Source organism: Phycodurus eques, chromosome 21 (genome assembly GCF_024500275.1).
Source record: "Phycodurus eques isolate BA_2022a chromosome 21, UOR_Pequ_1.1, whole genome shotgun sequence".
Taxonomy (NCBI): domain Eukaryota; kingdom Metazoa; phylum Chordata; class Actinopteri; order Syngnathiformes; family Syngnathidae; genus Phycodurus; species Phycodurus eques.
The window spans coordinates 733,618-757,349 of record NC_084545.1 but is presented as its reverse complement, the minus strand read 5'-3'; the positions used below and the strand labels follow the sequence as shown (position 1 = coordinate 757,349).

The window sequence follows — 23,732 nt, the reverse complement described above, 5'->3', positions numbered from 1 at the left end:
TTTATTCGTTTTGGTTGTAATTTGATCGCTGACTCGTTTTTCCTCTACCGAATTGCTGTACGCCGCGGATGAATCTGAATTGTAGTGCTCAGGCTCAGCGGGCTTTTCAGCGGGAGACTACGCTCGACCCACGTCACCGCGGAGGACTGCGACGAAGCTCCCGTTACATTTTTGCCAATTTGGCGATAAACCACCTCGCTCTGCTCGAGTACCGGCGGGCGGAGAGAAAAACCACCGCGTCGAGTGTTCTCGAAGCGCACCTCCACTGGTCGGTTAGGGTGGTTTCAGTCCACGGCGCTTTGAAGTGGAGGAAAATCCCAAATAATACACAACGTAACCAGCGCGATGTGGTAAGTAGTCCAATGTTATATTTTCGTTTTACGACGCTAAAATGAAATAGATCACAGTCACATTTGAATTGTGGGATGGTATTTTTACTTGACAATATTGTTCCGGGTTCTGTTCTAGAGGATGGTGGATGTTGGCCGCCTGAGTCCACACTGACCTGTGGCCTTTAATCCAATTCCAATCCAGTTCTCACCCAACAGGAGCGCGTGTGCACGGTAAAACCAGATTGCTTTGTTTTGACTTTCAGGGGGCCGTACAAGCATTTTGGTGGCTCCAGAGCTTCCGCTTGTGGGCTTGGCCGCACCTGGTGGCTCGGTAACGGATTAAAAGATTAAGCAATTAATGGAGGACAGACAAGTCACAAAATTAGGTACCCCTGCACACGCCTACAGTACACTCGTTCCTGGCTTTACCAGTTGAATTTATTCCGTGACGAAGACCAGCGACTGCATGTTAAATAAATTTGACCCATTGGAATAATAAAAAAAAGAAAAAAAAAGTTACATTTTTAATGAGTACAAATAGCACTCTTTCTCCCTGAACTGGTCGCCAGTCAATCGCAGGGCACATAGAAACAAACAACCACTCGCACGCAAACATTCACACCTCCGGGCAATTTCGAGTCTCCAATTAACCTGGCGTGCATGTTTTTGGGATGTGGGAGAAAACCCACACAGGCACGGCGAGAACTTGCAAACTCCACACAGGCGGGGCCGGGTTTTGAACCCCTAACCAGTCGGTCATCGTGCGCCAGGATAATATGTTTTACATTTAATTGTACTTGTTGTGATACTAATGAATAATATAGTACTGAAATACAATATCTGTTTCATATTTATAAATTATTTACGAATAATGTTAGTTTGTCATCATGGGTTTGCCCCGCCTTGAGCAGTCACCTTGTCGTGGTGGAGGGGTTTGTGTGTCCCAGTGATCCTAGGAGCTAAGTTGTCTGGGGCTTTATGCCCCTGGCAGGGTCACCCATGACAAACAGGTCCTCGGTGAGGGACCAGACAAAGCACGGCTCAAAGACCCCTAATGATGACGACAAACAATGGACTTCGTTTTCCCTTGCCCTGGACGCGGGTCACCGGGGCCCCCCACTGGAGCCAGGCCTGGTGGTGGGGCACGAAGGCGAGCACCTGGTGGCCGGGCCTGCAGCCATGGGGCCCGGCCGGGCACAGCCCGAAAGGGTAACGTGGGTCCCCCTTCCCATGGGCTCACCACCTGTGGGAGGGGCCATAGGGGTCGGGTGCAGTGTGAGCTGGGCGGTGGCCGATGGCGGGGACCTTGGCGATCCGATCCCCGGCTACAGAAGCTGGCTCTAGGGACGTGGAATGTCACCTCTCTGGCAGGGAAGGAGCCCGAGCTGGTGTGTGAGGTCGAGAAGTTCCGACTAGATATAGTCGGACTCGCCTCCACACACAGCTTGGGCTCTGGTACCAGTCCTCTCGAGAGGGGTTGGACTCTCTTCAACTCTGGAGTTGCCCACGGTGAGAGGCGCCGAGCAGGTGTGGGTATACTTATTGCCCCCCGGCTCGGCGCCTGTACGTTGGGGTTCACCCCGGTGGACGAGAGGGTAGCCTCCCTCCGCCTTCGGGTGGGGGGACGGGTCCTGACTGTTGTTTGTGCCTATGCACCAAACAGTAGTTCAGAGTACCCACCCTTTTTGGAGTCCTTGGAGGGGGTGCTGGAGAGCGCTCCCGCTGGGGATTCCATTGTTCTGTTGGGGGACTTCAATGCTCACGTGGGCAATGACAGTGAGACCTGGAAGGGCGTGATTGGGAGGAACGGCCCCCCCGATCAGAACCCGAGCGGTGTTCTGTTATTGGACTTCTGTGCTCGTCATGGATTGTCCATAACGAACACCATGTTCAAGCATAAGGGTGTCCACACGTGCACTTGGCACCGGGACACCCTAGGTCGCAGTTCGATGATCGACTTTGTGGTCGTGTCATCGGACTTGCGGCCACATGTCTTGGACACTCGGGTGAAGAGAGGGGCGGAGCTGTTAACTGATCACCACCTGGTGGTGAGTTGGCTCCGATGGTGGGGGAAGATGCCGGTCCGACGTGGCACGCCCAAACGTATTGTGAGGGTCTGCTGGGAACGTCTGGCGGAATCCCCTGTCAGAAGGAGTTTCAACTCCCACCTCCGACAGAACTTTGCTCATGTTCCGGGGGAGGCTGGGGACATCGAATCCGAGTGGACCGTGTTCCACGCCTCCATTGCTGAGGCGGCCGACCGGAGCTGTGGCCGTAAGGTGGTCGGTACCTGTCGTGGCGGCAATCCCCGAACCCGTTGGTGGACACCAACGGTGAGGGATGCCGTCAAGCTGAAGAAGGAGTCCTATTGGGCCTTTTTGGCCTGTGGGACTCCTGAGGCAGCTGATGGGTACCGGCTGGCCAAGCGGAATGCAGCTCTGGTGGTCGCTGAAGCAAAAACTCTGGTATGGGAGGAGTTCGGTGAGGCCATGGAGAAAGACTTCCGGACTGCTTCGAGGAAATTCTGGTCCACCATCCGACGTCTCAGGAGAGGAAAGCAGTGCGGCACCAACACTGTGTATAGTGGGGATGGGGCGCTGCTGACCTCGACTCGGGACGTTGTGAGTCGGTGGGGAGAATACTTCGAAGACCTCCTCAATTCCACCGACACGCCTTCCCATGAGGAAGCAGAGTGTGGGTTCTCTGAGGCGGGCTCTCTTATCTCTGGGTTTGAGGTCACCGAGGTAGTTAAAAAGCTCCTCGGTGGCAGGGCCCCGGGGGTGGATGAGATTCGCCCGGAGTTCCTAAAGGCTCTGGATGTTGTGGGGCTGTCCTGGTTGACATGCCTGTGCAACATCGCGTGGACATCGGGGACAGTGCCTCTGGATTGGCAGACTGGGGTGGTGGTCCCCCTTTTTAAGAAGGGGGACCGGAGGGTGTGTTCCAACTACAGGGGGATCACACTGCTCAGCCTCCCTGGTAAGGTCTATTGAGGGGTGCTGGAGAGGAGGGTCCGTCAGGAAGTCGAATCTCAGATTCAGGAGGAGCAGTGTGGTTTTCGTCCTGGCCGTGGAACAGTGGACCAGCTCTACACCCTCGGCAGGGTCCTCGAGGGTGCATGGGAGTTCGCCCAACCAGTCTACATGTGTTTTGTGGACTTGGAGAAGGCGTTCGACCGTGTCCCTCGGGGAGTCCTGTGGAGGGTGCTTCAGGAGTATGGGGTACCGAACCCCCTGATACGGGCTGTTCGGTCCCTGTACGACCGGAGTCAGAGTTTGGTCCGCATATCCGGCAGTAAGTCGGACTCGTTCCCGGTGAGGGTTGGACTCCGCCAAGGCTGCCCTTTGTCGCCGATTCTGTTCATAACTTTTATGGACAGAATTTCTAGGCGCAGCCAAGGCGTAGAGGGGGTCCGGTTTGGTGGCCTCAGTATTGCATCTCTGCTTTTTGCTGATGATGTGGTTCTGTTGGCTTCATCAAACCGTGAGCTCCAACTCTCACTGGAGCAGTTCGCAGCCGGGTGTGAAGCGGCTGGGATGAGAATCAGCACCTCCAAATCTGAGTCCATGGTCCTCAGTCGGAAAAGGGTGGCATGCCCTCTCCAGGTCGGGGATGAGATCCTGCCCCAAGTGGAGGAGTTCAGGTATCTTGGGGTCTTGTTCACGAGTGAGGGAAGAATGGAACGGGAGATCGACAGACGGATCGGTGCAGCGTCTGCAGTGATGCGGACTTTGTATCGGTCCGTTGTGGTAAAGAAGGAGCTAAGCCGAAAGGCGAAGCTCTCAATTTACCGGTCGATCTTCGTTCCTACCCTCACCTATGGTCATGAGCTGTGGGTCGTGACCGAAAGAACGAGATCCCGGATACAAGCGGCCGAAATGAGTTTCCTCCGCAGGGTGTCCGGGCTCTCCCTTAGAGAGAGGGTGAGAAGCTCGGTCATCCGGGAGGATCTCAGAGTAGAGCCGCTGTTCCTCCGCATTGAGAGGAGCCAGATGAGGTGGCTGGGGCATCTGATTCGGACGCCTCCCGGACGCCTCCCCGGTGAGGTGTTCCGGGCACGTCCCACCGGGAGGAGACCCCGGGGACGACCCAGGACACGCTGGAGAGACTACGTCCTTCGGCTGGCCTGGGAACGCCTCGGGATCCCTCCGGAAGAGCTGGTCGAAGTGGCTGGGGAGAGGGAAGTCTGGGCGTCCCTGCTAAAGCTACTGCCCCCGCGACCCGACCCGGATAAGCGGTAGAAAATGGATGGATGGATCATGTGTTTAAACTCTAAAAAGCAATGCTAAATATGTATGGAAAAAAATACAATGCTGCATTTTATATTAAATTGGAGATTTATTCTTAAACATGTTTCTAATAAAGGGTAATCTGTTTAGTTTAATTTTTAAGATGTAATTGTATTTTAAGATTTTTTTAAGATTGATTTGTATTTTAATCTAAATTAACATTTTTAAAATTCATATTGTATACAATTTATCTTGTAGTATACATTTATATGTATTATTTATTTATTATTTTGAATTATATTGTAAATGGGCGGCACGGTGGACGACTGGTTAGAGCGTCAGCCTCACAGGTCTGAGGACCGGGGTTCAATCCCCGGCCCCGCCTGTGTGGGGTTTGCATGTTCTCCCCGTGCCTGCGTGGGTTTTCTCCGAGCACTCCGGTTTCCTCCCACATCCCAAAAACATGCATGAATTGGAGACTCTAAATTGCCCGTAGGCATGACTGTGAGCGCGGATGGTTGTTTGTTCCTATGTGCCCTGCGATTGGCTGGCAACCAGTTCAGGGTGTACCCCGCCTCCTGCCCGATGACAGCTGGGATGGGCTCCAGCATGCCCGCGACCCTAGTGAGGAGAAGCGGCTCAGAAAATGGATGGATGGATGGATATTTTTGGACATGTTTCAACTCTAAAGATTAACATTAAATATAATCGTGTTAGGCAGCATTTATTTATGAACACATTTCTAGTGTGTGAAATATTTTAATTGAATTTTAATTTACTACTTTTAACTTGTTTTACTTCACTAATTAAATTAATATTTTATTATTTCATATTCATAAAATGATTTGTATACACTGCGGTAATATACAGTATGTGTTACATATTTTCATATTGTTCATTTAATGACATTGCTGTATTTAGAGCGTTGGCCTATTTCAAACCTCAACGCTCATTCGAGGCCGCGAATGCGTTCACATACGAGGGAGCCTGCGGCCGATGGTTGCCATGGTAATGGTGGGAATGGAGGGGGGGGGGGTTCATGTGTGCATCGAGGGAGCGCTACTACAGTCCCGTATAACCCATTTAATCACATCATCGTGTGTAGCGTTCACTTGGCTGCGCCTCCCTTAAGTGCAAGCTGGGAAGTGTGCATCTCTCCGTCCATCTGTCTGCATCCTCATTCGCTTCCTCCTCCTCCTCGATAGCTCTGCTGAATTATTTAGCGAGGCGGTCGAGAGGGAAGCGATGGATGTGGCGGCGCCGCCGGGATGTCGTGACTCGGCGGCGGCCGACGTTTTGATAATAACACGTGTTGAGAAAAGGGGAAACGCACGTTTGCCTTTAGGTGGACGTACGGCGGGAGATCGAGATTAAAAGAAGTAGAGCGTGAGATGGGGGACAGCTACATGTACCGGAGACTTCCCTACGCCAGGGGAGGAGAGGAGGCCGACGAGGAGGACGCGGAGGAGAGAGCGAGGATGCCAGACAATGCCGGGAAACAAATGGTAAACGTGTGTGTGTGTGTGTCGCCAGTTACCTCCACCAAGGAGGTTTTCATCTGCACGGGTTTGACCATTTGCTCTCTTTTGGTTTATTTTCTATACGTAAACCTGCATTTTAGAGATTGGAGTCACGTGCGCTTTTCGTCTTCTTCGGGTAGCGTCTTCTAGCAACAGAAAAAATACAATAATCACAAATTGAATTGGTAACGACTACTGTCTGAAATGTTATCACAGTTTATCGGTTAAAAAAAATGGACGTCATCTGGGCTGATGTTTTGCAGTAGAAGGCGAGAATTTACGTCTTCTACTTTCTTTGTTTCTCTTATGTCATCTACTTTCTCCAAGCAACAGAAAAATTACAATTCTCAGAGATGCTAAATATGGTAGAAACAATAAGCAAAGCTTTAAGCTGTGGTGATTACCATCTGAAATGTTTTTATTGGTAAAACTACAAAAAGCTATCTTCCAGGACCATACTGTAGGTATTTCTCCTTTTTGGGTTTGCGTCTTCTACTTTCTCCATTTGTTGTTTCAGAAAAACACAATTTCTTACAAATGCTAAATACAGTAGTAACAATAACTAACATTTTACATGGTAACGATTACTATCTGAAATGTTGTCACAGTTTATCGTAAATACGAAACAATGTTTGGGAGCACCGTCGGTCTTCGCTGTTCTTTTCTTCTAGGGTTTGCGTCGTCGTCTTTCTCCATTTTGTTTGGGAGAAGCTGAAAAATGACAACTCTCTGAGACACTAAATACAGGAGAAAACATAACAGAAAATTTAACCAGTTATACCAGCGTCTTACAGGGTTTATTGGCAACCAAGCGGAGAAATATGGACGAAGGAATTGAAAGAAATTTAAATGTAATATAATCAGGAAGAAAACAATTAAATTAAGATGTTGCAAATTCGTGTGCAGTAAGAAATAAATATACAGCCGTCTATGCAACAGTAATATTTGTATAATTTAATGTTAGGTTGGTATTCTTCCAAGAATTTTCCCAGTATCGATGATGTCAAATTAATTTTGATTGGGATCTAATTCAGATTCCAAAGCCATTTTGTCGTAATATAGATGCTGTCATGTGAAATAAAATTTGATTGGGATCTGGAATCTACTAGATGTCAAACGAAGCTCTAATGTCATCAATCATTTGATCAAAATTACACAGAAGCTCCAGTGTCAAATGAAATTTGATCAGAATCTGAGCCAGATCACGCAGCAATGCAAAAGCGTTACAGAACCGCTAAGGTCAAATCAAGTTTGATTGGGATCTGAGACAGATTGGACACCAATGTAAATGGAGCATAGAAATTGTAACTTCAAATCAAATTGAATCTGGATCAGATCCAGATTGCATGGCAATGTAAAAATAACTGTAACGTGTGTGCGCAGATGCAGGGCGAGGAGGGCACGGAGTGGCTTCTGGAACTTCTGACGGACGTTCAGCTGCAGCAGTACTTCCTGCGGATCCGCGACGAGCTCAACGTCACGCGGCTCTCGCACTTCGACTACGTCAAGAACGAAGACCTGGAGAAGATCGGCATGGGCCGCCCCGGTCAGGGTCCTGACACCCACCCGCTGTGGTCCTCTTATGCGTGTTTTTGAAGGCGGTGTGTATGTGTTGCTTTCAGGTCAGAGGAGGCTGTGGGAGGCCGTCAAGAGGAGACGAGCGCTTTACAAACGCAAGTCCTGGATGAGCAAGGTCCGGTACAGCAAACACACACGCGCACATTGTCACATTTCCACCAAGCGGTTCAGTCCAGTTCACCTCTTTCAAACATGACAAGAAGGGTACTGAACTTAAACACGTATCAGAACAAAATATTAAAATCAAGTGTGATCAGGTTCTGATCCAGATTGCGCCGCAGTGTAAATGTAACGAAGGAACTCTGTCAAATCAAGTTTGATTTGGATAAGATTCAGATTGCACAGTGATACAAATGTAACATAGAAGGTCTAATGCCGTATCAAGCTTGATCTGGATTGGATTTGATTGGCAGGCAATGTAAATGTAACATAGAAGCTCTAATGCCAAATTTAGTTTGATCAGGATTTGATCCTGATTGAGCAGCAAGGTATATATGTAACATAAAAGCTCCAATGTCAAATTAAGTTTGATCAGATCCTGATTCCGCAGTAATGTAAATCTAACATAGAAACACAAATGTCAAATTACCTTTGATCAGTATTTGATCCATCTTCCACAGGAAGGTAAATGTAACAGAAACAAATCAAGTTTGTTTGGGATCGGATCCAGATTGTGGAACAATATCAATATAAAACAGAAGCTCTAATGGCATATCGAGTTTGCTCGGGATTACGATCCAGATTCAGTGAATCAATGTAAATGTAATAATAAAAGCGTGCCAGAGAAGAGCAATTGTACCGAACTCGAATACGCATCCGAGCACCCACAAAATCCAAACGTACCGTTGTCGAGTGGGCTCAAGCAGGGTTCCAACTGCTTGATGGAAACGGGCCTCGTTAATGCAGCATCTCCTCCCCGCCGTCTTCACGCCCGCAGGTGTTTCCCGTCAAGCGTGCCGACGCGGACTCCCAGCCGACCCTCTCGCTCGGGCCGGAGGCGTCCGGCGGGTCTTCGTCCGCCGGGGATTCCGCCGCCTCGCTCACCTGCCTGATCCGAGAGGCGGAGCTGCAGCTGTTTGAGCGCCTGGGCGACGGCACCTTTGGGGTGGTGCGTCGCGGCGAGTGGAGCGCCCCCAGCAGTCGAGTGGTGAGACACAAACTCATGATCAGTGGTGGGAAGTAACCCTGTAACGTAAAGAGTGAAAATCTGCAAGTAATTGATGCCCCCCAAAAAGGTTTATGATTGCCTATAAATGTTACAAGATGGTGGAAAAGTGCTGCGTTTCTCAAAATGAAGCTCCTCAACTCACTTAAAGTTCATTGGCATGGAGATGCCACAAGATGGCGACAAATCACGACTGCTCTCCAACTGAAGCTCCTAAACTCATTTCAGCATCGTTCATTGGCACAAAGTTGCCACAAGATAACGACAAATCACTACTTTTGTCTAAATTAAACTCATCATCTCACTTCAACATAGTTCCCTAGTGCCAAGATGCCAAAAGATGCGGCACAGCACTACTTTTCTAAAAAAGACGCCACTCAACATACTACAACATAGTGCCTTGGAAGCAAGATGTATTTTTTTTTTTGTGCTGTCGCAGCTGTCTGTTGCGGTGAAGTGTCTCAAGGCCGGCGTGCTGGAATCGGACGGTCTGGACGACTTCATCAGGGAGGTGAACGCCATGCACTCCCTCAGCCATCAGAACCTGATCCGCCTCTACGGGATTGTCCTGACGCAGCCCATGAAGATGGTGAGCGACGCGCACGCACGCACACACACGGATTCATATACTAAGATCCCAAATTGCCAGCGTTAAATGTAAAATAATCAATCGGTGCGTGCTGTTGGCAACGCGTAAAAGTGGTGGCGACACCATGGAACACATTAAGGAAAGCGCCTCAAGCACAAAATTACGTTTAAAGTGATGGAATTGGAAATGTTAGTGGAAAATAAACATTGTACTCAGTTCCAGAAAAACAAATCTGCCCATTCTGCTGAACATCGCATTTAAAACTTGGGACAGCACGCCCGAAAAACTGCTGTGGGTGTCCAGTACCGATTGTCAAAGTGCGCTGAAATGACCCGGACTCAAGCAAATGCAGAGTTGAAAGGGGTTTTGTCGTAGGCGATATGGCATGACTCCTTCTTGTGTCTGGCTTCGAGTTGGCCCTCGGATCATTGAGAAGCTCCAAAATACCCTTGGTGAATATATGATACGTTGCGGTAATTTTATTGATTTATTTTTTTTGCATTTCAAAAATGTTAAGACAAGTGGAAAAGTGGCCTCTCATTTCACTTCTGTCTTCCCCTCGCCGGAATAAACCGCAGTCATCGTTCCAGGTTTATTTAAAGATGCAAAATAATCCACCGAATTCCATCTCAGGTTTGATAAATCACATTGCGCGCGTTAAATTCATCTATTTGCAAAACCGAGCAAAATGAACCGTGCAGCAATTTTGCCCGTTTGGCAGATGCGATCTGCCTGGTGAGTGTTTGCGTGATTGCGCCCCATTCTCATGAATTAGGCCCGAAATGTAACGTGGTTCCAATGTGTCCAGGTGACCGAGCTGGCTCCGCTGGGCTCGTTGTTGGACCGGCTGAGGAAGCGCCTGGGTCACATCCTCATCTCTTCGCTCTGCAACTACGCCGTGCAGGTTGGACCCTGCACACTTCTGCTGCTAATGGCAGTCGTTTGGTCTTTATTTCGAGTGGCTTACATTTGAGTTTACTCAAAAAAATGACACTTCATCCATATTCGCCTTTGAAAGTGGATTTATATGTTATTTGATCAATATGTTGTTAGTGTTTTGCTTTCTAACATAACAGAGATCATGAGTTTTTTAAATTACCAGTAGCTAAATATTTTAATTAAATGTATTGTACTAATTTTAATCCAATGTAGTCTTTTATATATATATATATATATATATATATATATATATCGAGTTATCAACAATCATTTGGTTGTTTATAAAAATTGGGTAAAAGATCTTTTAAAAATATGACAACATATATGTATTAGCATAAGAGAGATTGTATATTTAAAACTTTTAAATTTTTATATGTAATTTATTGTACTCAATTTAACCTCTTCTCTGTGGGAAATGAATTTTTTGTTTGGTATGTAATTTTTGTCTGTTGAACGAACAGATCCATCAGCAATAATTTGACTGTTGGAGGGTTGCTATATAAAAAGGAATTGTGATATAATTTGGAGCCCAATGAGGGGTCTTCAATTTGACGGAAGTGGCTTTCGATTCTTGACCGTGTACATCTGGTGGCGGGGCGCAGGTGGCGTGCGGCATGGCCTACCTGGAGCAGCGCCGGTTCCTCCACCGCGACTTGGCGGCACGCAACGTGCTGCTGTCCACCAACGAGACGGTGAAGATCGGCGACTTCGGCCTGATGAGGGCGCTGCCGTCCCACGCCGACCACTACGTCATGGAGGAGGGCCACAAAGTCCCTTTCCCATGGTGAGACCGTAGACCTTTTCACCGTGATGTCACTCTTTCGCTTCGATGGCACCTGGTAAACAAACCCGCGACACGACATTAAGCTTGAATGAGATTTTTAGCAATTTAGTTTGAATGGGTGAGGCAAATTTTGACATTTTTCCCTTGAGAGAAGCAAAATGTAGAGCGGCCGATTAAAAAAAAACAACAGACAAAAACAGTGTTATGTAATTTTAAATATGATGATCATAAATGTTTAGTCCTTATATGTTGAGGTTATACAGTAGGTAATCTCCAAACTAGAGTATGTATTTTTCTTATGTTTGCATGAGTGTTTACAGCTGAAGGCTACAGTGGATATAAAAGTCTACACACCCCTGTTCAAATGCCAGTGTTTTGTGATTTGAAATATAAATAATGAGATCATGATAAATTAATTCAAACCTTTTCCCCCCATTAAAGTGCCGCTGATTAACCCCAAATAAAGTTCAGATGTTCTCGTAGGCTTTTCCTGTATGTGTATACTGTATGTATGCGGATGAGACCGCCTCATCGTTTTCACCGAAGGGAACAATTTTGGAATTTCTTCCCTGCAGGTGCGCTCCAGAGTCGTTGAAGACTCGCACGTTCTCGCACGCGTCCGACACCTGGATGTTTGCCGTCACCCTGTGGGAGATGTTCACCCACGGCCGGGAGCCGTGGCTGGGCCTGAACGGGAGTCAGGTTCGCACTCCTTCCGCATTCATTTCAATTCAGTTTGATTTCTAAAGCAGCGATTCACAACAGAAGTTAGTAAACAATCATTTTTGTGAAAAGACGTCTAGCTGGAAGCGGCGTTAAAGTCGAAAGTAAACGGTACCTAGAAAATAAATTGCTACAAGGTGAAGACTTGAACTTGCGAGCGTGGCTTGCGGCAGATCCTCCACAAGGTGGACGTGGAAGCGGAGCGACTGTGCAAGCCGGACGACTGTCCGCAGGACATCTACAACGTCATGCTGCAATGCTGGAGCCCCAAACCCGAGGACAGGCCCACCTTCGTGGCCCTCCGGGACTTCCTCATAGAGGTACCGCAGGAAGCTTCTTTCATTTATTTACTTATGTATTTATTTTAAATCTGTTGTTGTTGTTCAGAGCACGCCCACAGACATGAGAGCTCTGCAGGACTCTGTTGAGGACGACAAGCTCCAAATTCAGATGAACGATGTCATCACCATCATTGAGGGAAGGTCAGTCTACACTCGTTCGGCTTGTCTTCTACTCAGATTTCCGTCTCTCGGTCTATCCTATCCCTTTGTATGTTGACATTGAATTCCTTGCATTGTGTACAATTAGGAACAACAATTAATAACAAGTGTTACTTGTTATGTCTTTAGTCAGATCATGTTCAATTACTCTGGCATTTGTCATGTGACTGACTGGTAGTATGTCGACTATTTGGGATTCCCAGCAATGGCGCCCTCATCTGTCCATATGTATACTTACAGCAGTTGTTATGTGATCGCTGTAGACGTGTTGACGTTGGCTGTAAAACGTTTTGCTCTGCCCAACCAATCAGAGGACAGGGAAAGGCAGCTGTCATCGAGTGCCAAGCAAGATGACTCAGACGAATTTGAATGCTCATTGGTTGAAATAAACGGTTTCGTTGCTAATATAGTTGTAAAGTTTCATGGGCCGTCACTACTGATTGTGAAGGACATGGCAACAGACGGCGGCTTAAATCTGATTGGACACAAAAAGAAAATCAAACATACACATACTGGAAGCAGTGCAGCCAAGAGAAACACTACCAAATGATAATCATTTTGTGTTTTGCTCATGTTTGCGTTTCCAGGGCCGAGCACTACTGGTGGTGCGGCCAGAACCGGCGAACTCTGCGTGTGGGCCAGTTCCCTCGCCACGTGGTGACGGCGGTGACCGGCCTGTCGGCGGACGACATCAGCAAACCCTTAAAGCACTCGTTCATCCACACGGGGCACGGAGACACCGACCCGCATCGGAGCTGGGGCCACGCTGACCGCATAGACAGGTGCGCAACTCGCCCCTTATTAGTAGATTACATTCAGTTGATTGATATGTCGCAATGGGCGGCACGGTGGGTAAGAGGTTTTCACATCTGCCTCACAGTTTACAGGTTGGGGGCGTCATTGAAGACTACATTTGTCCATACAATGAATGCTTGTTTGTCTTTATGTGTCCTAACACGAACTTGCGACCAGTCGAGGGCGTACCCCACCCCTGGTTGGACAAGCCGAAAATCCCAACATATATCACAATGCAATCACTGTGAATGTCCACTGGAGTGCAGCACTGCACCGTAGACTGCCAAATACTAATTGAGCACAATCTTGGGTACACACTGAGTGGTTTTCTCAACATTTCATGAAATGAATTGAAATTCCATTCATCGATTTCAGCCTCAAACCCCCCCCAGAAAAAATCGAAATAAAACTTTTTTTAAATAAGAAAAATAGCACTCTATTATCATTTTACTTTATTAGAATGTAGTAATGATGTCATTAGATACAATGTAACGAATTAAACAGTTTCCATTCAATGTGCATTGTGCTGCTCCTTCTGGTGTGTCCTCCTTGGCTACCTGGGGGCATTAGAATGGAGTAATACAGATATACATGGAGCTGGTCTCGAGTCTTCAGTACAGTCCTGTAATATTAGTCGTTCTTCATAGAGGATAAAGAATATATACCTGAGAGTATTGTTTTTGTTTTGTTTTTGTAAATCTGGTTACTTGTGTTGCTCCACCGTTTGTTTTCAAATATCCGTTGTAAAATATCTGCCAAACTGCTGCTTAAGTATCTCAAGGCACCGCTGTATTGTCCACATTAATATTGATCTGGGCTTTTTGTGACATGACTATGACATCATCCATTGTCAAGAATGTCAGTTTTGCATTTGTCTGATTGCTTTCTCCCTTCAGTCTCTATTTGGGGAACCCCATGAAGCCCCCCGATGTGCTCGGAATGGACCCTTGCACCTCCAGACCGACCAAACTCCCCAACCGGGCCAAGAGTAACTCACACTTTTAGTCAAATGTTCACAATTTTGCAGCACACAGTCATTTGTTCCAATTCTCCGTGACAGAGCAACCCCCTCCTCGCCCTCCCCAGCCTGCGGTCCTGCTCAAGAGTAAGTGCCACTCACGCTTTATGCTAAAACGTCGGCCGTGTCGTGACTCCCTTCGAACGCGCTCAGAGCCCTACTACGATTCTGTGATGGAGGACTACGACGACAACGAGGACGACGCCTCCCCCGCCGGCGCTCGTCGCGGCCCCGCCCGTCCGAGCGTGTCCCTGGGCCTGAAGCTGCGCCCGTGGGAGAGCTGCGGCGCCGCCCGGCCGGACGCCAGCGAGGTGTCGCTCATCGACTTCACCGACGACAGCTTCAGCTCCGCCACCACGCCCTCGCCGCTCACGGAGACGCTGCCGCGCGACAATGACACGCTCAAGGTGCGCTTTGGTCAAGTGCGATCATGTTTTGAAGTCATCTGCAGACTTTTTTTTGGGGGGGGCGGGGACCAATTCCGAAAACACTTTTTGGTGGTATATCTCCACTTATTCAAAAAAATGCGATTATAATGCCCGTCAATTATTCGCATATTTTCGCTATTGGCGGTCAAGCCCGGTCCCTATACCCCACGAATAGCGGGGGGCCATTGTATATTACTTACTTTAGACTTCGTTGATTTTTGGGCCTTCATCAAAATGATATGTTAAAGTAGTGCTTCTTGTTTGATTATTGAGTTGGATTTATTATATTCCCTCAGAAGAAATTCTATTATTTTTAATATTTTGTATTTCTTATATATTTTTCTCAAATACTACTATCAATATGGCAACTAAATAACATACTCAAACCTAACATACTTTGCCGTTTTAATTTCAATTTATTATACATATAGTATCTTGAGGAAAATAAAACAAAACATATTCCCAAAATCTCACAATTTAAGATTTATTATCCTTAATTAAAAGTGCAATATAAATTTTAAAGGTGCATTTTTTTAAAATACTATTTTACCATTTCCTGGGGTCAAACTTGTATATTTCCTCCACCAAAGTCAATGTTACAATCACTAAAGCTTCCCCTAAATCATCTTAAAGTTGAGCTAAAAGGAAAAAAAAACGTGAAATGTGAGGGTCCATTCGACCACCAAAACAACAGCAACATTCCGGGATCCCACAGGGGTCCGCGCTCCCCCCGCCCGCCTTTGACCTGGAAATGTCGGACCGCGCCTTCTTCTCCTTGGATGCACACGACTTGACGAGATGCCGCTCATTGATTGGCGTGGCGCTTCTTCACGCTTTGATGCTCCACTTTGCCTCTGGCTCTTTGCACTCGTCTTACGTCAGGCGCTAAAAAAGTCAATATAACAACACGGTTGTCCCTTTCGGGGTGCACTGTCTTGTCACCGGGGTGCTTTGGTGCCCTTGACAATTGCCTGGGGACCATTTGGGGCCCTGGAGGCCGTGGAAAAAGTGCAAACAGTCGCCCTGTAAATTGTACATGAAGGGAACTAATGGATTTGTAGTGTGTTCTGTCTCTGACAGCGAAGACGTCGTCCTTGGTTTATTTACTCAATCACCTTGAATGAAATACATCTAACCTTTGCTATTCGCAGGGGTAAGGGATCAAGCAAGCCCCGACGACAATAGCAAAAATGTGCAAATAATTGAAAATAAATTTTAAAAAAATAAATAAATGCCTGTGATTGGCTAGCAACCAGTTCAGGGTGTACCCCGCCTCCTGCCCGATGATGGCTGGGATAGGCTCCAGCACTCCCGCGACCCTTGTGAGGAGAAGCGGCTCAGAAAATGGATGGATGGATGTTTATAAATGTTAATAGTTTAAAGCCTAAATATGCCACCAATTATGATCTCCCAAAAAGTAACTATTTCAAACACATCTTACAACATTACCCTTAAAAAGAAATGGCTTACAGATTACAGTGGTACCTTGAGTTACGAGTTCAATTCGTTCCATAACATCTATGCTAATTTCCATTAGCCCATATATCACGTTTCACAATTTATGTTAGCATTAAGCTAACTGACTTTCGTTGGATAAAATTAAATGGTTTTGGTTGAACATTTTGGAGTTTGAATATACAGTGTGTAATTGTCTTTTGTTTTATGTGACAACTCGGAGTGAAAAACAGCTGAAGCGAGCACATTTTGTATCTTATTTTATTTTATTTTCCTCGGCGACGTGCCCTATATGATAGTCTCTCATTTTTTAACAGCAGGAGAGTGACAAGGGGTGCTAAGGAGTACTTTAAAATGTGTGTTTTCATAAGTTTGTTTCCATTGGTTTAAATGTGTTTCAAGTGTGTGGGAGGAGTGTGTGTTTAAAGTGTGTTTCATCTCTCCATCACGGATTTTCACCTATTGCAGATGAATCTGGACTATATCCTGAGTGAAAAATGTGGGTTGACTGTATTCCGATTCCTTCTAATATAATGTAATATAGTATAGTATAATATACTGTGACTCATATTTCAGGACACCCCCTCCATCCTGGACTGGCCCCTCCCGCAGCCGGCCTACGACGAGGTGGCCGCAGAGCTGCAGGAGCAATCGGAGGACCAGGAGGTGCGCTCCATCAACAAGGGGCTGCCGGAGGAGGTCCCGGCCACTCCCGCCGCCGCCGCCACGTTGGCCCGCAACGAGTCACAGTCAGCCGACCTCTTCCAAGAACTCCAGAGAGAGGTGGATCAGCATTTATTGGGGCTCTGTGCTAAATGTTTGTTACCATCTCTTTTTAAATTGTTTTATTTATTTATTTATTTATTTATTTATTTTTGACGGTAGAGCTAGAAGCTCTCTGTGCTGACTGTAGAAATATTGTACTATGAGCTATATATGTAATTGTATTTATTTATTTAACCTTTATTTATGCAGGTAAGGCAATTGAGAGAATGTTCACATTTTTTATGAGCCTGAGAATATATAAATATTTCATTATTGAGGTTGTTTTCCTCCTTGCGCATTGTGCGAACAAACTGGAATTTGAATGATTGAAGAAATAAGAATGAATTGATATTTTAAACTGATGTTAGTTCAAAATGTTATGCGGTAAGAGAAGCAGTTGTTTTACAATTAGGGCCCGATCAATACAACGGCCGGCCGATATTAGCCCTTTTCAAATCAAGTCTTATTTTTGCAAATTTCTTTTCATATATTAACACATTACAACATAATACAAACGTGAAAAATATTGACAGATTTCCTTTTTGTATTTTTTGTATTTTTTTTCCTCTGTTGTACCGTTAAATACTAAAAGACAAAGTATTTTTAAAACAGTAAAATATTCTGCCTGTAATGCATATCTTTATTGTTGTAAGCATTAACGGTCCATAAAGCAAGTTATTTTATTCATAATATATTTTTGGAATTAATCAACCAATTAATCGTTTATCGGAATTTTATTCTGCCAGATGCTGGAATCGTCCTCCCAAAATATGTCAGGCCCGATTTACAACCTGCGGCTTGAGTAGAAAAACTAATTTGAGGGGTTAAAAGCAGACTAACAAGAACTGATGTTAGTTTAAAAATGTTATGCAGTATATGAAACAAAAACAAATCTTAAAAATTACAGACTCTCCATACACTACATGAACAAGTTAAATGGTAGTAAAATCAGGGTTAAGACGATGCTGTACTAATATTTTTGTCTTTGTCGTTGACAAAGGTGATGGTGAAGCTCCAGGTTCCCATGGCGACGGGCCGCTCACTCCCTTCCTCGCCGCTCCCTCTGCCGCCGGCTCCCCTCGCCCCTCACCGGCAGATCTGCCTGCCGCCGCCCTCGCCCGCTTCCGGCTCGGAGGACCGGCCCGTGCCGCCGCCCCGCAGCCCGGCCCCTCCGCTGCGCCCCGCCAAACACGGCCCCGCGGCGGGCGCCTCCTACCCGCACCACAGCTCCATCTCCCTGGAGCTGGAGGAGGCGCCCCCCCAGCTGCCACCCCGGGACCGGGCCCTCTCGCAGCCAGGCTCGCGCTCGTCCTCGCCCCTCACCCTGGCCCCGCCGCCGTCGTCCCCGTCACCCGTGGCTCTGCAGCCGCCCCCCCTCTCCGTGTCCCCTCGCCGGGCCTCCGGCCTCCTGGGTCCTCTCCTGTCATCCTCCTCGTTGGCCTCGCCTCCAAGAGTGACGTCTTTATACTCCTCCGGCTCCTCTTTGGACCTGTTGGCCTCGCGCGAGGCTCGCGACCCTTCCCCGGCGATTGATGGCTCACAGAGCTCCGCCCGCGCCTCGTTGCCAGAGCGACCGGCTCTACTGGAAAGGTGCGATGTGAAACGCTTTGCAGCGACTCGCAGCACAATTTTTTGGACAGAGAACATGCAGAAAGTTAAAAACATGAATCACAACTAACCTTGCGGGTTCTCGCATTCAGATAATTACGCGACGTCAAAAAAGGGCCCTTTTGTTTGTCCAGGGCAAAAAAAGGGCATGTGCTCGAGCGCCGCCTCGTGGCAATGTGTGCGCATGCTAGCTGTTGCGCCTCTGATATGTCGGAAGCATTAAAATTCACGGCTCGACCTCAACCTGCCAGATCATTCCAGCCGGCACCTTCAGGACACACTCGGGACAGCGGGTCAGAAAAGGTGGCTTCTGCGGCCCGTGTGAAACGGCTCTTGTGTAACACAGTGCAGCAGCACAGCGTTATGCAAGCAAATTCCGTCTCCTGCTGTTTTAGCACACTGGCACTATTTTTAACCTTGGCTCGGGTAACTGGAGAAAAAAAAACCTCTCAGCTGGGGACTCACTCAATACGAGCGCCGATTGAGTGACAGGCCACAGTGAAGTGGATGGCTCTTCCCTGTGCTGAAGCACAGCCAATATTTGCTTTCGGTTGACATCATTTCTGCAAAATGGGCTTTTGGTGTGTTCACTTCTCCCAAAATGTTTGGGATATTCACACTTTTGGGTGTCATTTCAGTGTGAACCTAAAATGCACGAAAACCTTCACAGTTGACCTTAATTGTCGAAATATCCAACTGTTGGATGTTTTTAGTACTTTTTTTGCACAACTTGCTGTTCGACAGCAATGAACTGATGAGCAAAATTCAAAACAGGTGTTTATTCCATGAATGGACCAATGCATTTCCAATGTGGCCACTTCTATGCCTTTCAGTGACTCTTCCCGTTTCCCTGCGGCAACCTGCTGATGACACCATAAGCTCAGTGGCCACTTCCTGTCTGAAGCCTTGCTGTCATCAGCAAGTTGCTACACAGAGACCGGAAGTGTCACAGAAAGGCAAAGACATGGACGTCCTTGGAAAGTTTCATGGATTAAATACCTGTTGGGAATTTTGCCCTGAAGCTCCTTGTTAGAGAACAAAAAGGTTGTGCAGAAACTGTAAAGTTTATAGTGCATTTTAAGGTTGTCCTGAAATTTCACCCCAAAGCCGATTATCCTGAACTTTTTGTGAGTTGTCTAGGTTGCTCTGCAGCACAATCAAAAAATCATTTATTCCCAACTCAGTGGAAGATTAAATTAGCCCAATGTCATTCGAGTACTAGTATGTGTTCTCAGAGTTTTGTTTGTTCTTGTTGTTGTTGAGTAGATATGGCGCTGCCAACATGGCAACGGTCAAACCCATGATTCAGCATCCCGCCCGAGCCAAGCCCAACTCCTCCCATAACAACAACAACGGACGACCGGCGGCTGCCGAAGCGCAACAGGAGCTGAGCGTCGCACAGGTGACAAACCCATCGTGTCGGTTAATACGTTGGCTTGATAATCGATCGATTCATTAATTGATTGTATGGTAACAAGCAGGTCCGAGAAGCCGTCCACGGCGTCACGCTGGACGAGTGTCAGGCCGCCCTGCAAGCTCACGACGGGGGGGTTCAGCAGGCCATCAACCACTTGAAGGTACTAACTCGTATGTGGCAGCTTTACAGATACCATGTGGTCAAAAGTCTTGAAACGCCTCTGTATTCATGAATGAAGAGGCCTTTGTTGTCCTGCTTCCTAATTGCTCCTATGATCAAAGCATTGTGCACAATTGCGGAAGGTCCTTTTCTGTTCCCATATGTTTGTACTGTTATCGCGCACCATTCGTCATGGTGCCCAGCTATCGTATGGATTTTTATGTGATTGTTTTTTTTGAAGGGTTTTTTGAGAGAATGCGGCCATGTCTTAATTCGTTGCACATTTTAAATGTAGTACCACGTTTTACCACTACATTTCGGGCAGCACTGAGCTCTACTGGATGAGTTGCAGCATAATTCAGAGCAGAGAAGTAGAGGAAGAGAAGCTCCTCAATTATGTAAGCTCCAGTAATACTATTCGTTCTCACAGAGCAGAGACTACAAGCCTGCGTTTATTGTTTTATGATATGCTTGCTGCGCTGTGTGTTAAAGTCGCAGTTGTTTAAAGGTTTAGAACTGCCATAACATTCATGCTAATTTCCATTCGCTTGTCTGTGGAATTTCACATTATTACGTTAGCATGAAACTACATTTACACTTTAACAGATAAGTATATTAAAAATAGTCATGGGGAAAATTCTGACATAGGTAACATGATCATTGAGGTTAATGCCAAATTCATTCAGGAGATAGCAATAAATTCAATATCCTAACTTCGCCATGGTGGATTCCCAAAGGCCGTAATTTGTAAATGGGGTTATCTTACCATCAAGTGGTTCTTTTGGTGACTGATGCTGTTAAACCTACTGTTATGATCCGCTGGATTAAATTAGATTATTTTTAAGGAAATCAGGGGGGGGGGGGGTGGAATTACCTTTGGGGGTGTACAGGCAGCGCGACCTCAAACAAAAGTTTTGTCGTGATTTCTGTAGTAACTTGTGTTCTGCTACTCTGAAGCACCCCGGCGCTTATTGTTTACAAACATTTATAAAACTGGTCTATGTAACTAAACACATGACGACATAATTTTGTCCACGATGAAGGTGGAGCAGTTGTTCCGCGTGGGCCTGCGCTCGCGACATGAGTGCGAAGCGCTCCTACGACGCTGCCAGTGGAACCTGGAAGAGGCTAGCTCGCTAATGCTGGACACGTACGGGCCACACTGCAACAGGTATTGCACATTCTTCAAAGAGGGTAAAAGCATTTGGTGAAGCAGCACTTCATACACTACGCTGTGTGTATGTGGGCATTGACACGTCGCAAAACAACCACTAGGGTCACCATGTCGTCAGCTTCACCGAGCAATCAAGTTTGTACAGGTTATTAGAAGCTAACACTAATCTATATGTCTGGCAAAACTCAATGCAGCTCTGCTTACCTTTTGCCTTTGACATGATAGCAGGCGCTTCGCACCCGTCGGGGATGTGGGTGTTTATGCATGATAATGTTTCAGTGTAGTGGAAAGCGGCTCAAAAATCTAATTCCAATGCAGCTTCCAAGCCATAGGCGGAGAAATTCGGTGTGATGACATATTTTCAGAAATAGACTGCAAACAGAAGATTTTATCGGTGGTTTAATTTTACACTTGATGGGTGAGCAGGCACTCCAGAGACCAACTATTTGTATGCAAGTGAATTTTCCATAATACGTGTCCTTTAAAATATTAACATAACAATGGTGTTCCTCAGGGAGCTGTTGTAGGACCACTCCGTTTTGTATCAAATCCTTGGTGTCCTTCCGCCTGAACCTGTTGTTTTGTGTGGCAGGAAGTGACAGCAGATGACTCATCCACACAAGGACCAGAGAATGTGCGTCTCTTGTAGGTACTGTGAAAAGCAGCTCGCTCCACCTGTGTTGCGTTACCCCACAATGGAACTGCCTATTTATTTTCATGTAATTCATATAATACTGAAATTTCCCTTTCAACAAAGGTGGAAATGAATGTGACGTGAAAGAATGGCAAGTCTCCAAAAAGTGTCGCTGTTGTGGAAGTCTTGTTTGTACCCTTACTTGTGACCTTTCCATTATGGGACAACAATCTCTCCAACCCCCCCAGGGCTCGTATTGATCGCTGTGCATGGCGCCGCCTTGGATCAGTGTGATCCCTGGACAGCCTTTCTGATCCGCAACAGCACTCCGCCGCCACGTTCACTGCTGTTGCGTGAAATGTACTCACTATCCTGCGCACAACATTTACTGAAAACAATATTTGAAATAAGTTGAATTTGTTTGTGCAACACCCCTGCAACGCAGACGGAAATGAACAAGACAGTCCAAATGAACCTCACCTGACTGGCTTGGTGAAGCGTATTTATCAAATCGCATGCTCGTGATTAGCAGGAGAGGTAATTAAATGCTGCCGGCCAGCCGTGTCCTCCACTTTGCCGCTGATACTCGAGGGCTGTTAAAACTTCCAGCATTGTTTATATAGGTGAACATTGCGCGCACATGTAAAACAATCCTGATGTGGACTTTTTTCCACTGTGCATCATTTCTAGCGGTTCAGTTTATTTCTATTGTGCAAGGTGGTAGTTGTCACAAATAACTGGCAAGAGGAACGGTCACATTAAACAGTTACAAGTACATTGGGCCATATTCTTCCCTCCATGCAAAGGTCCTTTTTTACGCGCCAGGACTTTTCATCGCCACATATTCTCCTGTCCAGACTTCTGAGACCGTGCCGAAGGTGGGAATGAACGCGGGAACACCAAAGAGGTGCGATTCACTGACGAGTTGGCTTCAAATCATGGAACCGTGGATTTTCCGGGAAACTTGTGAATGTCATTGAAATCCCTGAAAAAAAATAGAGCACACTTTAAATTTGAAAATGCCGTACACCAGCAGATGCAGTGTGTACTCAGCCTGCTCCGGCGCATGTTTATTTATTATGTATGAAATAAATCCAATAAAAGAAATGTAATCACTACACTGTGCTTATGACTGATTATATGTTTTGAGGTCTAGCAATAAAAAAGGTGTGCCGACTGTGCTCTAGTTTGGTACTCCCCAACCTTGTTTTATGCCAGACAGCTTTCATGTGGACATAGTTTGACAGATCGGCATAGAAACAAAAATGATTAAATACACAACTCACTGTTACGCTGAATGTATTTGTTGTATATGAACTCCACTAATTAGCGAACAGTTGCCAGGAAACGAGCAATAAAGTAATATTATGAGTCTTCTACGCCTGTGCTCATTTTCTGCTGTGTTTGGACGATATGCTTTGTATTATTTCGAGTATGAGATGCCCCTTGTGTCATCCGAAAAGATGGATTACGACGGGCAGCATACAAAAACAGAACCGAAGGAAGGGCCCTTTATTTTAAAGTCTGCCTCGTGAGGCAGGAGCCTGCAGCGACTCTTGAGTTCGTTCCTCGAAGTGAACCCCGGTGAGCGTGCGTGTGGCACTCGCCGCTCGTGTCACAGATGTCATGTGTTTGGGATGTGGGAGGAAACCGGAGTACCCGGAGGAAACCCACGCAGGCACGGGGAGAACATGCAAACTCCACACAGGCGGGGGGTTGAGCCCCCGGTCCTCAGAACTCTGTGGCAGACGCTCTAACCAGTCGTCCATCGTGCCGCCGGATATTTTTTCATTTTAGAAAAAGAAAAATGAAAAGTTTTGATGAGTAGTAACAGCAAGAAGATGTGTGATATTTAGATGGGGGAAAAAAGATTATTTTTTTTTGTAGAGAAAACAAGAACTATGACTTTTTGTAAAAGCA

At 46.6% G+C, this 23,732-nt stretch overlaps 1 protein-coding gene across 5 annotated transcripts; it reads left to right on the top strand.

Annotated features, from left to right (window-relative positions):
- The first annotated feature begins 127 nt into the window (after positions 1-127).
- On the top strand, positions 128-23,159 carry tnk2a (tyrosine kinase, non-receptor, 2a). Of its 5 annotated transcripts, none has more exons than XR_009767402.1 (23): positions 128-350; positions 469-563; positions 5,907-6,066; positions 7,465-7,627; positions 7,704-7,774; positions 8,597-8,806; positions 9,264-9,413; positions 10,222-10,317; positions 10,955-11,136; positions 11,712-11,838; positions 12,033-12,179; positions 12,247-12,341; positions 12,947-13,141; positions 14,051-14,142; positions 14,215-14,259; positions 14,326-14,579; positions 16,632-16,838; positions 17,821-18,410; positions 19,695-19,830; positions 19,910-20,005; positions 21,048-21,175; positions 21,771-21,827; positions 22,670-23,159. XR_009767402.1 is itself a non-coding variant. In XM_061666843.1 (23 exons), exons 3-22 carry the CDS (start codon positions 5,953-5,955, stop codon positions 21,775-21,777), a joined length of 3,105 nt encoding a protein of 1,034 aa, XP_061522827.1. In that variant the 5' UTR covers positions 128-350; positions 469-563; positions 5,907-5,952; the 3' UTR covers positions 21,778-21,823; positions 22,670-23,159. The 5 variants fall into 5 exon arrangements, 2 of the variants coding, with proteins under 2 accessions (XP_061522827.1, XP_061522826.1); XR_009767403.1 differs by having other exon boundaries at positions 22,619-23,159; XR_009767401.1 differs by having other exon boundaries at positions 21,936-23,159.
- The last annotated feature ends 573 nt before the right edge of the window (positions 23,160-23,732 follow it).

What these genes read in the sequence shown, in the direction of transcription:
- tnk2a (XM_061666843.1), top strand. Translation starts at nt 5,953, where the DNA reads ATGGGGGACAGCTACATGTACCGGAGACTTCCCTACGCCAGGGGAGGA. An exon ending in TGGGCCTGAACGGGAGTCAG is followed by an intron (nt 11,839 to 12,032) that starts GTTCGCACTCCT and finishes GGCTTGCGGCAG; the next exon opens with ATCCTCCACAAGGTGGACGT. An exon ending in TCCGGGACTTCCTCATAGAG is followed by an intron (nt 12,180 to 12,246) that starts GTACCGCAGGAA and finishes GTTGTTGTTCAG; the next exon opens with AGCACGCCCACAGACATGAG.